Raw genomic sequence first — 13651 nt, forward strand, 5'->3', positions numbered from 1 at the left:
CTCTGGTTTTATCACAGCAGCCTTTTTTTTTTTTATAGCTGCTCCATCCCAAGACCTGAGAGAGGCCAACGAGTTCATCTGAGACTCTGATTTCATATTTTATTTAGTTTGTTGCTTTAAAAGTCTTAATTTGTAAATCATGGAATCTACTTGATATATACATATATATTAGTGGTGGGACTCGATTAAAACAAATTATTCAAATTAATTGGAGACTTTTTAACTAATTAATTAATCTAAATGAGGGGTCACCAACACGGTGCCCGCAGACCCCAGATAGCCCGCATGGACCATGTGAGGGGCCCCTCAGGAGCTCTAGTCACCAATGAGCACCATCTATAATCTGATTTACTTTCCAGGATTCAAACTCACAGAGATAAATACATATAAATGTAGTTATTATTTAGTAAAGTTTAATACTGCTGATAAAGTTTTAGTATTAAATTAACCACCTTTAAACATTTATTTTCACAGAAACATTGTGACAAATGTTTTGAAGTATTGCAGATCTGGTGTATGGTCAGTGGTATGTTATGTATATATAGTATGATATACATATATATAAGATATATTTTAAAAAATGCAAAGAGAATTTTCAATAAAATGTCATCAAAATGAAACAATTGCATGAATTGAGGGAAATTAAGTGTTTGATATAGAAGTGCTTTTCTAACTGGTAGCCCTACGGACTATACAGTATAAAGGGTGCACCGATCCTATATTGATATTTGTACAACATAAACAAAAAAGGAATCTAAATTAATCGCGTTACAATAGAAAAAGCAACGTTTTTCCAATTTAAATGTGTATAAATGGTATATTGGAAACACATGAAATGTGCTGCTAAAGCGATTTTTTTTGTACGTTATTCTTCTGTAATTAATTAATTGCAATTAATGTGATAAAGTCACAGCCCTACTTTTTATACAAACTCTTATCACTTAAAAACTAGAACGAGGGTTCTCAACTAGTTGGTCTCAACCCAAAAGTGTTGCGAGCATTTTCCCTGGTAAAAACAAGATTTTTTTTTAAATTCTGGTTCTCTCGACTTTATCCGGTGAACATTTTAGGTTTACTTTAAAAATCAATAAAACATTTTTTTTCTTTTTAGTATTATTCAGGTCACAACCTGCAGTCAAAAACACCGTTGGATGTCAAATGGCATTTTTGTTAGTGTTATTGCATCCTCTCATCTAATTTTATAATTTCTTGGTTTTTTTAAATTTCCTTCATAAAAGTCCATTCTGCAGATTAATATTAAGACTGCCGATTAATTGGTATAAAATCAAAATTGGATTATTTATTGAGGGCGACTTTTAAAAAATCTCTCTCCCGGGCCGTGATTACAAATTTTTTTCTCACTTTTTCAATTAAAAGAAAATACTTGAAGTAATTAAACCCAGTGTCTTTTTTTAAAATGGTGAAACGGGATTTTAAAATAAAGTCAACTGAAGGGTGATTTTAGGTTTCAAGAGAAATTTCAGCTCCGCTAAGTATGAGTAAAGTTCTATTTTCTGAAACTCAATACCTCCATTCATAATTCACCTTTCACCAGCCTCAGTGGATTGTGGCTTTAAAGAGAATAGCCGAGCGCAGCTGCCACGTTAGGAGGGAAGATAAAAACCCATCTCACTCACATCCAATCATCATCATGGCCACGGCAAAGATTTTCTCCCCGTCCGTTGTTGGCGCGATGTTGCCGAAGCCTATGCTGGTCAGGCTGGTCATGGTGAAGTACAGAGACGTGATGTAGACCGAGTCCTTGTTGGGTCCGCCTTCCCACTTCCCTGAGCCGCTGGCGTTGAAGCGGTACGGCGTGCCCACCGTCTCAGCTAGGATGTAGAGCCAGCTGTCCTCACGTACTATGTTGGTTTCCTCATCGATAACCTCGTAATCTCCAATGCTGTACCTGAGGAGGAAACAGTCAGTCATGGGTCAGGTGCTTCGATTAACCCTTTAATATTTAACATGGCAGATTTATTAAATAAAACTACAGGAGGAAAAGGTTTACAAAAACATTCTAGTCAGAAAGAAAACATAAGGATTTATGGCAGGGGTGTCACACTCATTTTAGTTCAGGGGCCAAATACTAACCAGGCTGATCTCAAGTGGGCCACAGAATTTATGATTTTAAAAGGATTTTAAGAGAAATTTTAACATTACTGAGCGCTAGTTTTAAAAGCAGTCCCTGCATGATCTTCACTTTAAAAAATCTTCCTTTTGTCACCAATTTTTGTGGAATTTTGTAGAATTATTCCTGAGAAATTGCACGATTCGATGTCTTTTTATAATTTAAAAAAATCAAAAATGACTGCATTCATGAGGTATAAGCATGGGAAAACTTCAAGTCCCTAAAAATATTGTGGGGTTTCATTGAATTTGTGAAAATGAAATATCTACAACTGAATTATTTGGTAATTTACACAATAATTCATGATTTCTCTATCATTTTTACTGTTTTTGTTGCTCTAAAGGGTCGGATTTGGCCCCCGGGCCTCGAGTTTGACACATTATGATGTTGAAAGTCTGACAGATTTTATTAAGGAAGGTTGAAGATTCCAGATCTGACTAACTTAGGATAAAAGTCACTGAAGGACTGAGTAACAAGATCACTGAGAGAACACAAATCTCCTCTTTGCCAGATTTTGGCAGTGATCAGTGATCCTGATCTGATCAATGGTACCATGATCAATCACACTTTAAAGGCTTGGAAGAAATTTCTATCCCCATTATTGACCATGCAGTAGGTCCAAATTTACGGGCACTGGGGCTGAACAATTTCGGAAAATAATCTAATGCGATTTTTTTCCTAAATATTGCGATTTAAAACACAATTATTTGTTCAACGGCCTCTTGTCATGTATTTTTCAATGAACGCAAGCAATAAATCAATCTGTTTCATTATAAACAATTTCAGATTTATTTAAACTAAATACATTTAAAATATACATTTTAAAGCACAGACTACAACAATAAAACAAAGAAATCTGTGACTTTACCTCTTCAACATATCGAACTAACTTCAACTAATGTCAACATGTGGACAGCACGTCTTAAACACTCTCTGAACTTAACAGGACAGTCTATAAATAAATAAAATAAACATATATAAAAACTAAAGCTTGCTAATATCCCGTCAGTAACATCACACTCACTAAAGTGTAGGAAAAGTAAGAACTAACATCTGCTTTAAACAATTGGATGTTTTTGAGGTAAATCAAACTCCCAATGACCTTTGACAGCATGTGCAGGCACAGAAAAAAATAAATAAAAATTTAATTTAAAAATGGCAACCTTTACGATTAAAAAATTGCATTTTATGATATTGCGATAATAACGCAAATGTAATTAATCGTTCAGCCTTAACGGGCACCCTCATTTATTTTGAAAAATCGCGATGAAATACGCAATCCAGATCCAGGTTTGGATTAAACTTGGTGGAGTTATTGACGAACCAACCCAACACAACAGTCAAATTTCATAAAGATCGATCATTCATGAACCGAGATATATAAGTTTTGAAATCTGATGAAAGATAGGGATTTTTTTTGTATTTCAAACTGACCCAGAATCAATATATTGATCTGGATCCTCACCAAAATGTTATGGAGTCTTCCATGGTCTAAGGTCTGTCTTTGGTTAAATTTATCTCCAATTCTGTTAAGTACTTTTGACATAATCTTGCAAAAACCAGTGAAAATATTAGCTCGTAAAGCAGCTTTCTATGTCGTCCCGATAGTTTTGATCGAGTCGTCCTTTGTGCATTTTTCTTCACTTCCTTTTGTCGCCCTGGTTTAAATAATTTAGATTTTCAATCCAAAATAAATAAAAATATTCCCTCCACATTCCTGTGCTGTCTACCCAACACCTTTATTCTCTGCTTTATTCCTTTCTTATCTCAGAGACACTTTCTAGCCTCCAACTTCCTACAAAAATCCTCTTTCTCTTCTGATTGACGTGCATTTTTAGGGGAATTGGCACCGACATCATTCCACATCACTCGTTCCATTTCATACTTTTCCTTCTCAGTGATTCCAACTTCATTTCATTTCCGGTTTATCCTTTCCTTCCAAATGATCTCTTGTATGAACAACAGATCAATCTCACTTTACCAGTATTCATCCTTTGTTTACCGTCCCTACCTTCTTTAACATCTGGGTTTTTGCTATTTTATTATGAAGAAAACTGACCTGATTTGGTAAAAACCTTAAAAATAAGCTAAGGTAATTGGATAAATCTGATTATACAAAACAAACAAACAACCATTTCCTCACAATGTTGTTTTCCATCATTCTTTGCTGTTTTCACTTTCCTGCCTGGCCCACATTACATGATGCAGGTCTCCTCAAAGGTAAGCAATCTTTTTCTCCCCATCAGCTGGTGTGATTTGAATAATTCTTATTGAGCCCTGAGGAAATAAAACCCAACAGTTTCTCATTTGAATAGCGGTAGGATTTAGATTTTCATATTGCTACTGTGGTGCTGTGTCGACCTCCATTCAATGTCTATGTTTGAGGGGAAAGAGAAAAAATGAAAGGAGAAAAGGAGGCTGCGTCTGCTGTCATCCGAGTTGATGATGGTTTAAGTTTTCTCAACTCAACAACGTAGCACGGCACATGTAGCTATGGAAACCGCAGGAACCACAGTTAGGGAAACAATACATGGAGCTATTTTTACTTGTGTCAAAGTCTGGATTTGGAGCAATACCAGCTTCATCCGTCCATGGATGATTTAAACTGTCTGGACCAATAAACAGCAGCAAAAGCTTTGGTTTAAGACTTTACTCAGCAAAATAGTCCAAATCCTCTCAGACTTTTCTCTATAATATGTTACATTTTATAAATACTGTGCGTTAAAGTGTTGATATCTGAAGGGTTTAGAAACTGAACAGAACAGAAATTAATTGAATGCAGGAGTCATCGTTTTTACACCCAGGGCCATGTGTTCTTACTCTTACCAGGCTATTCTTGTGATGTAAAAAAAAAAAAAAAACACAGGTTCATAAATACAGCTTCACCTACTCTATCAAAATATACAAAAAAAGATTTCAATATTGGCTGAAAAGTGGCAAAAGAAAGTAGGAACAATTAGTTTAAACCGGCAAATAATGGGCATGAAAAATCGTGCATGTGGTTAAATTGGCAAAAATAAGCATGAAATACGGTGAAAAGAGGTTAAAAGTGAAAATAAAGGGTCAAAATATGCGACATTAGGTTGGAAAAGTGGTGGAAAGAGTTTATAAGTGCCGAAAATGTCTTGAAAGTTGAAAAAATGTGCTGAAAAGGCATTGAAATTTGATGGAGAAGTGGCAAAAATGGGAGTAATGTGGTAAAAATGTATTAAAGGAGCAAAAATATGGCAAGAAAAAGTTATGAAAAAAGGTTAAACTAAGGAAAGTTTGGTGTAGTTACTGAAAAATGGTAAAAATTTTGTCAAATTGTCAAAAAAAAATATTCTCAAGTTTCTTAAAGGCATCTGGCGACCCTCTCCCAGTGTCTCCCAACGCCAAGGTTGAGAACCCCCACTTAAGATTTGCAAATTTGTACAACAATTCTTTTGAAACATGTTCTTTGTGTTCTTAAATTGTAAAAACACATTAGGGGAGAAAACAATGATGCCAATAAATAACTCATTATTACTGTAATAGGTTTAATAATTGTTCTTTGCAGTAACAGTAGAGCTATTATGTGATGCTTAATAAGCAGCCTATTACCTAAGCCTCACATACTGTATGTATAAAACACCATGACAGCTTAATATTTGTACAAATGTGACAGCGACATACCAGATGCATGCTAGCCAATGGGCCGCCAGCCCGAACACACAGACCAGCAGCACCAGGACGGCCGCCCCGTACTCGATGTAGTGATCCAGTTTACGAGCGACCCGGCCCAGACGGAGAAGACGGACCACTTTGAGAGAGCTGAACAGGCTGCTGATCCCCTAAGAGAGACACAAACCAGGACATATACTCAGCAATGCACGTATGAAACATAAACATATCCATATATTAAGATTTAAATCAAATTTACATATATTTGTTGGGATTTTGTTATTATTTTTACTCAATTTGTGAAAAAAATAACATTTTCATTGTCATTGATGTCTACCTGTTGGTTTAAAAGTTGTATTTTCCACTTGCATTTACTTAGATTTGCACACGTTTTTGCATTGTTTTACACATAAACATGCCATACACGTCAAACCATGTGTAGTTGATAGAATACAGCAAACAATCATTAAATCATGACCACCAGTCATTATTTTTTCATTTTGTAATTAAGCTGACATTATTTATTTTGGTCAAAAGTCAGGACTGACACCCTGATCCACCCTGTGGATATGCTTTACTGTGTACTGTGTGTTTGAGCTCCTTTCTATAAATGTAATTACACCCCTAAACCCACTTTTTTTCTGCTAAATACATACATGATTAGATAAGTAATGTATTTTATTGATCCTAGTCTTACTATTCACATTTAAATCTAAGTATTTAGCATTTTTTAATGGACTTTTTTGCACCATTTTACAAAAACATGCAACAGCACACCTGGTTTTTATTTTATGTCATTATTATGATCGTTTTGTAATAAAGCTTACATTCTTTACTACCCTGATAGCACACACACATCTCGCCAACATCGGCACGATGAATGAAGTTACATTGGCGAGGCGCATTATGGACAGCGTTGGGCAGACGTCGCGGAGACATCAGCGTTTGGACGATGGATTAAAGATGCTCAGCACAGCCTCTCTACAGCTTATATTAACCTTGATTTAGCTCGGATCATTCAATTAGTATAAATATCTCTACTCTGTAGTTGAGTATTTACTTAAAGCTAATAGGAATATGGCAATATCACAATAAAAAAACAAAAAAAAACAATATACTACCACTAAATGGCTTATTATGTGTGGACAAAATAAAGAGTGACAGTTCATGATCATAAATGTATTTACAGCAGCATATAGCCAAAAGAGCCCCAGCACAAAAACAGCTTCATGGAAGTGATATTTTACAGTTCTACAATTTTATAAGTGGCATCACCGATTTGAGGGAAAAAAACACACAAAATGACGCATTAGGAGTAGAATGCCGACGCACGATCTGAAGCCGACATTGGCGAGACGTATGCGTATGCGTGCTATCTGGGTATAGTTAAAGGTCATGGTTTCTATTTGACAAACTCAAGGTAAAGTCTGCAAATGTAAATTATTTAATTTTTTAGTAATTAATATTTTAATGCTCAAAACTTAGCAGTGAAAAAAAAAACACTGCTTGATATTAAGTAAAATCAAAAACAAGATAAAACTGAAAAAAAAAAATAATAATAAAAATATATATATAAAATATTAATGAAACCATCCCTTAGAATCATGATTTTAGATATCACTGTTCAAACTTCAAGCTTACATAACCAGCGGCTTAATGTCTTACTCAGCTTAATCGTACAGTGAAGCTCCCACTTAATAATTCAAACTGACAACTGTGATCCCATCAGTCTGGTGCTGCACTTCACTGCTGGTGGTATTTTGTGTAAGTGTGAGTGCATGCTGCTGGCAGGGCTATTGATTTAGCTAATGTGCTGTGGTCTGCAAAGCAAAGCACGACTGCGGCGCGGCGCTGTCACTTGATCTGATCCATGCTGCCTGCAGACACCTCAGCTTTATGCATCTCACAAAATCACATTACAGGCCACAGCCTCTGGTGCACTTTAGATATCAGTGTGTGTAAAACGGCCTCTCCTGCAAAACTCCACAAACAAATGTTAATAATCAGCTGCACCACAGGAAAATATGGGTAACGTATCGCCAATTAAATACATTTAAAAAGCTAAAACACTTGATATTGATCAGATAAGATTCTAGATCTGGTTAATTTCTGACAGAAACACATAATACCTTGGAACTAAATGTCACACCCCCTGTGGGACCCCTGTTGTGTTGGCATTAAAGGAGCTTCAATGGGTTTCCACAGTGAATAGCCTTCAGGCGAGAATGAGCTACTCCACAGAAAATGTTACAAATTAGTTCATGAATATGAATATGCATGAAGAAAAATAACTGTTCACACGTATTTCTGAGGACTAATGCACGTCTTTGACTGGTGCATTTACCGAAATGATTAAAGGCAGAGATTCCCGACCATTTTCATACCACAAATGTATTTTCTTTCTATAAAATTAGTTGTTACACCGTGTTACAAATACAAAGACACAATATGCGCCAGCTCAGATATTTTCATACTGCTTTTTATTTGAACTATTTTTATATGTGAGAAAGTGAAAGTATAAAAAACAGTATGTGGTGTTTTAATTTGAAAAATAATAAATTTTTAAGCTCTTTGAGCTTTCTGCCCCTTTGTGCACTGCATATATTCTTCAGTGATATTGTTACTACAGTTTCATATATCATTATTAGTATTATTTTGTATATATTCTATTATTGTTGTTCTATTTTTATTCTTTTATGCTATTATTTTACATAACGGGGAACTTGGAGACATTATTTTGTTATGTACATGTTCATGCAAAAAATGTATTATATATTGTTTTTTTTTAACTGTGCAAAAAAAAAAAAAAAAATACATATAAAAATGTAATTTTAATCGGTATTTTTTCTTAATTTATTACTAGATATTTCCAGGTGACCCCAAGGTTGAAAAACCCTGGATTAAGGCTTTAATATGATCGCTAAATTCAGCCATCTGAGTGTCAGCGGTGCACTGTTTAAGGGAGAGTAAAGGTCCCTTAAGAGAGCTCTTCTTCTCTGCTTCATTGTCTATTACGAAACCACAGAGTTGGACCTGTCGCCCCCTGCGGTCACAGATTTTTTTCAGGTCACAACTGTTTTTCGTGCAACCAAAAGCAGCACAAAGTGGCATTTTCAGTGAATGCTTCACTCCTAATAGGAAACAATGAGATGTTTACAGGCAGTGGGAACTTGTGACATCATCAATCATGTGATTTCAAGACGGCTGAACACATAGTACCATTTTTTAAACAAATATTGTGCAAAATATTGTGTTTTGTTTTGATCTTCTAATAACGACATTTCAAAGGTTTTAGGCTACATTTGTAAAAACAGTGGAGGATCCCTTTAAGAAAACGCATTTGTTATAAATAAATGAACTTGATGTGAAGGCCTGTCTGCTGATAAGCCTAACCTCTCACTAAAAATAAATGGCTTCCACAGGTAAAGTCTTAATAAAGCTACATCTGAAATACTACTTAAGGGTCACATTATGAGTGCAGATAAAAGCAACAAACATAAAACTGTGTATATTCTGATCAAAGTGCAGCCTACTTGAGTGACAGCTTGGTGGTTCCAATCCTTCGCATCACGTCCCCATGCATGAACACAGCAGAGGAGGAAGAGCCATGCAAACAGAACAGAAACGACGAAAATGAAGAAAAACTAAATATATCAAGCACAGGTAAGAGAAGAGACAACAAAACATCCAACAAAAACAAAGCTATAATAATAATAATAATAATAATAATAATACTAATAAATCAATAGAAACCAAAAAGTCATGCAGTAAAACAAGTTATTCTAGATTCAAGATTGTGACATAAAGGGGTGCACGTTTTCTGCTTGTCATTTTGAAAATTAACAGTCGTCCTCTAGACAAAGCACAGCCCTCTGCGTCAGCCAGGAATACCTCAGACATACTTTCCCTATTTGGAAAAGTGTTGCGGGTAATCTGCTATCAAACTTATTCATGTCAGTCGTTGAGGTCTGGAACAGCAGAGGCAGCAAAACATGTTTCAGCTTAACGCAGGCCATTGTTTACCCGCTCTCATTTAGCCCAGCCATGGATTAACACAAAAGCAATTTGGAACAAATTGGAGCCTATGAGTTGTTGCAGAGCCATTCTGGAAAGAGCTCCGTGAAGTATGGGCAGGACTCTGGGTACTGGTTTACACCCAGTGCGTCTGTTCCCTTTAATAAATCACCAGAACACAAGACGCTGCACCACAGTGTCTCAAACCTTACAAAATATAACAAACAGAACTATCATTGATCAGTTTCTGCTCAAATGTATTACATTTTATATAAATGTTACACTACCTCAGGGGAATGCTCTTAATAAAAAAAAAAAATTGGAATCAAAGCAATAATTAAATATTTTAATTTAACAAATACAAATCAATACGTAAATTAATAATAGTTTGCTATTAAAGAGATGTTACAAGGTTTAATTTTATCTGCTCCCATTTTTTCAATGTGGAGGAGAAAGAATTATGTTTATTTCATAGTTCTAAGCACTTTTTCTTAAGATAAATACATTTATCTTAGCACAACACAAGGCTCATTTAGATGAGACTAAATATGAATATATAATTCATGACTTATCAGGTTTTTATTATTATTATTATTAATATTAATAATAATAATAATAATAAAATATATTAAAATAAAACACAAAATAATAATAATAATAATAACATTAAAATAAAACATAATAATAATAATAATAATAATAATAATAATAATAATAATAAAACAATAATAACAATAATAATAATAATAACTAGAAAAGCACTCAGAGAGTGCAGACCTTCGCCAAGCAGCTCAAGCTCAGCTAACACGCTCTGGTCACGGTAACATGGTAAACTCAGAATTACCATCATGACTACCTGTCAACATTGAGCTGTGTTACCAAGACTACCTGTTAACGTTGAGCTGTTCACCTGTTCCTTGTCCCATTTATCAATTTTCCAGAAAATTTCATCCTTTCATAACTTTTCATGTTATCTTGCTAACTGACAGAATGACTGACAGATAAACAGAGGGTAAAACATAACCTTACCACCCTTCGCTCTTGGTGGAGGTAATAATAATAAATGTGAAAAAAATGAGAAAAGGGGGGAAGATTATAATAAAAAAAAACTAAATAATAATAGAGTGATTTAAGAAATGTGGGGGGGATTCTATTTTGAAAGAAAATTGTAATTTAAGAGTCAAAGCCAGTGCTTTGTTACTTATAAGCAATTCACTATCAGAAAAGAAAATATTTAGTTTAATCCCGTTGTTTTATCAACATTAGACTTTAAAGCAGCAATCTATAATAACAATGGTCATTTTTTAGCTACAATTGTGAATTAAACTAGGTCAGTTCAATAGCTTTTATTCAAAAATACACAATGACCTTATTTTGTGTCCTTTCATCAGTTCTACACATTTAATCAGTGCTCTGTTATCTCTGTCCTCTCGATGACTTTGAAATGGTAAAATAACACCAGTCTGATGTTTCAAATTAAGCTTGTTGTTGTTTTTCCGCTCCTGCTGACAAGCGACTCTTTCTGCTTGGACTCGTCAGCTTCAAATATTGCATTAACACTGAAAGACTAGAAAGGCCAGAATTTGCTGGACCGGTAAAAAAAAAAAAAAAAACAGGACACAGTGGTGGCTTTGTGGCTTTATGCCAGTATTTCCAATTACCTCACAACGTTTGTGCGACCCGACCGCCTCCCACAGCCGCTGCTTACTGTGTGACACACTGCTCATAGCTGCCATCGCAGCATTTTACACGGCCACGGTGGTCAAGTCTCACTAGACACGTGTAGGCACATAAATGCACACACTGGAGCGTTCTTTTATTGAAAACACTCAGAGGCAGCTCAATTTAACCAGTGTGTTAAAGCACACCTCAAACAACAATTGACTGGACCAGAACAAGAGGTCGACAAAGGACATTTTAATCCAGCGGTGATAAAAATCAGTTTTATTATTCCATTATTTATAAAGATATTCTGTTGCCTTGTAGAAATGTGAAGGTTTGTTGTGTACAAGAACCAGTTTGTTTAACAAAAATCTGCCCAATCCATCCATTTTTTTTAGGTGTTATTTCAACAAATAGTTCAGGCGCTTCGGTCAAAAAAACATTTTTACCAATTGTTCTGTGATTATTAAATAGGCACATTGCACATTTTGAGAAATGTGTTCATAATTAACAGTATGTTTCTATAAATAAATGTTTTTTTCTGACACGATGGTTTTTATATACATATATATTTTTTTTTTACGTTACAAGTGAAAAACGAATGGCCTCGTAAACAATTTTCAATATTCGTGAGTGGTGAAATAATCAGAAGTTTGGGTCCCAAGAAAGAGTCATCTTTATACTATAAATTAAAACAGATCAGTAACACTTTACTTGAAGTTTTATACATAAGGCTGACATTACGCTGTCATTAAGGCTGTTATTAAGTGGCGTTCGCTAAATTATGACACCTTTGGAGCTATGTTGGCATTTTTTTGGGTTATGTGGAAGTGTTACGGCTGGTGCCTCCTGGCCTCTCAGCCTGCCCTTCCTCTTCTCTCCTAACACACCTGGCTCACATCAGTAATCAGCGAGGAGAGGGAGGAGGAGCTGTATAAAGGGCTGAGAGGACCAGAAGGAAGAGAGGCACAACAACTGACCAGCAGAAGACATGGGGAGAGTTCTTCAGCTCCCCACTGGACATTTTCTTAAGTTTGTTGTTTTAGTTTGGACTGGAGATTTCTGGTAGTCCTGTTTTCGTGTTCCGGTAGTTTAGTCTTTTCTATGTTTTTGTAGTTTAGAGGGTGGACGCTGGGACAACGGCCCTGTATAGGGTTGGCCCAGTGTCCTCCCTACTTTTGTTCAGTTTGGCCAGGGTCTCCAGTCCCTTTTAGTTTGTTCTGTTGATACTTTTAGAATTTTTGTTAATAAATACTTTTGATAACCTTTGATTTCTCTGTTGCGTCTTGTTTATGTTGCGGCCCCTCAAGCCTTGACATCACATCCTAGAGGGGGTCGTAACAGGAAGGATCTAATGGGGTTAGAGTAACAAATGACACTTAATGACAGCCTTAATGACATTTCATTCATGCTAATGACACATAATGAAAGCGTAATGTCAGCCTTATGTATAAAACTTCAAGTTAAGTGTTAACAAGTATTTTTTTTTTTTGGATTCCAAGAGCGTGTCACCCAAGAACCAATGCATATATGTGACTAATTATAAGTGATGTGAACAGTCTGTGTACATAGCTCAAAGCTGATCAGATTACAGGGAGCTGAGACATATGCTAAGTTGTTTACTGAAGGCCCAAACATGTTTCAGACCCAAACACAGAAAAACCTTTTTCCAATTTGGAGGAGCTGAAATGTCCACCAGATAGGATGTATAGCAGATACGAGAGAGTAGGTGGAGCTGTATTACTATACCACATTTCAGTTTCCTATGTATTGGAAGCTGAAAATGTAAGAAAATAAGGACGCATGAAAATCGACACATAGACCCTTCACTAAATTGGCCATACAGTATCTCAAAAATTATTTATTCAATCAAAATAAAAAATGCACAGTGTGACTATTGAATAATTACGGAACAATTGCTACAAATTTCAAACTTTTTTGAGACCAAAGTGCGTGGGATGTAATGAAAATTTGTTGAAATGAGACGGAATGACAAAACTATTAACCTTCAAATGAACCACATCATGTTATTTCTAAGATTCAGTCTTTTGTGCAGCCATTGCGGAGTGTTGATAGATTTAGACACTGGTGAGAGAGAGAGAGAGCCGTGTATTCGTGAGCGCCCCAATTCAACAACGTAAAAAAGCTCTTTCCCCAATTAAAATGAGCCAATTATCTCAAGATCCTGCAATGGCTCTCCAA

At 35.5% G+C, this 13651-nt stretch overlaps 1 protein-coding gene across 3 annotated transcripts in view; it reads right to left on the reverse strand.

Moving 5' to 3' along the window:
- kcnh1a (potassium voltage-gated channel, subfamily H (eag-related), member 1a) overlaps positions 1–13651 on the reverse strand; it is a 67112-nt gene that overhangs the window by 26446 nt on the left and 27015 nt on the right. For all 3 annotated transcript variants that reach the window (XM_028467873.1, XM_028467871.1, XM_028467874.1), the window contains 2 exons: positions 5786–5943; positions 1638–1909 (listed from right to left, as the gene is read on the reverse strand). In XM_028467873.1, coding sequence (XP_028323674.1) covers positions 1638–1909; positions 5786–5943 — 430 coding nt within the window. The remainder of the gene's footprint in view (positions 1–1637; positions 1910–5785; positions 5944–13651) is intronic.

The sequence above is a fragment of the Gouania willdenowi genome, chromosome 15 (genome assembly GCF_900634775.1).
Source record: "Gouania willdenowi chromosome 15, fGouWil2.1, whole genome shotgun sequence".
In the NCBI taxonomy this organism is placed as follows: domain Eukaryota; kingdom Metazoa; phylum Chordata; class Actinopteri; order Blenniiformes; family Gobiesocidae; genus Gouania; species Gouania willdenowi.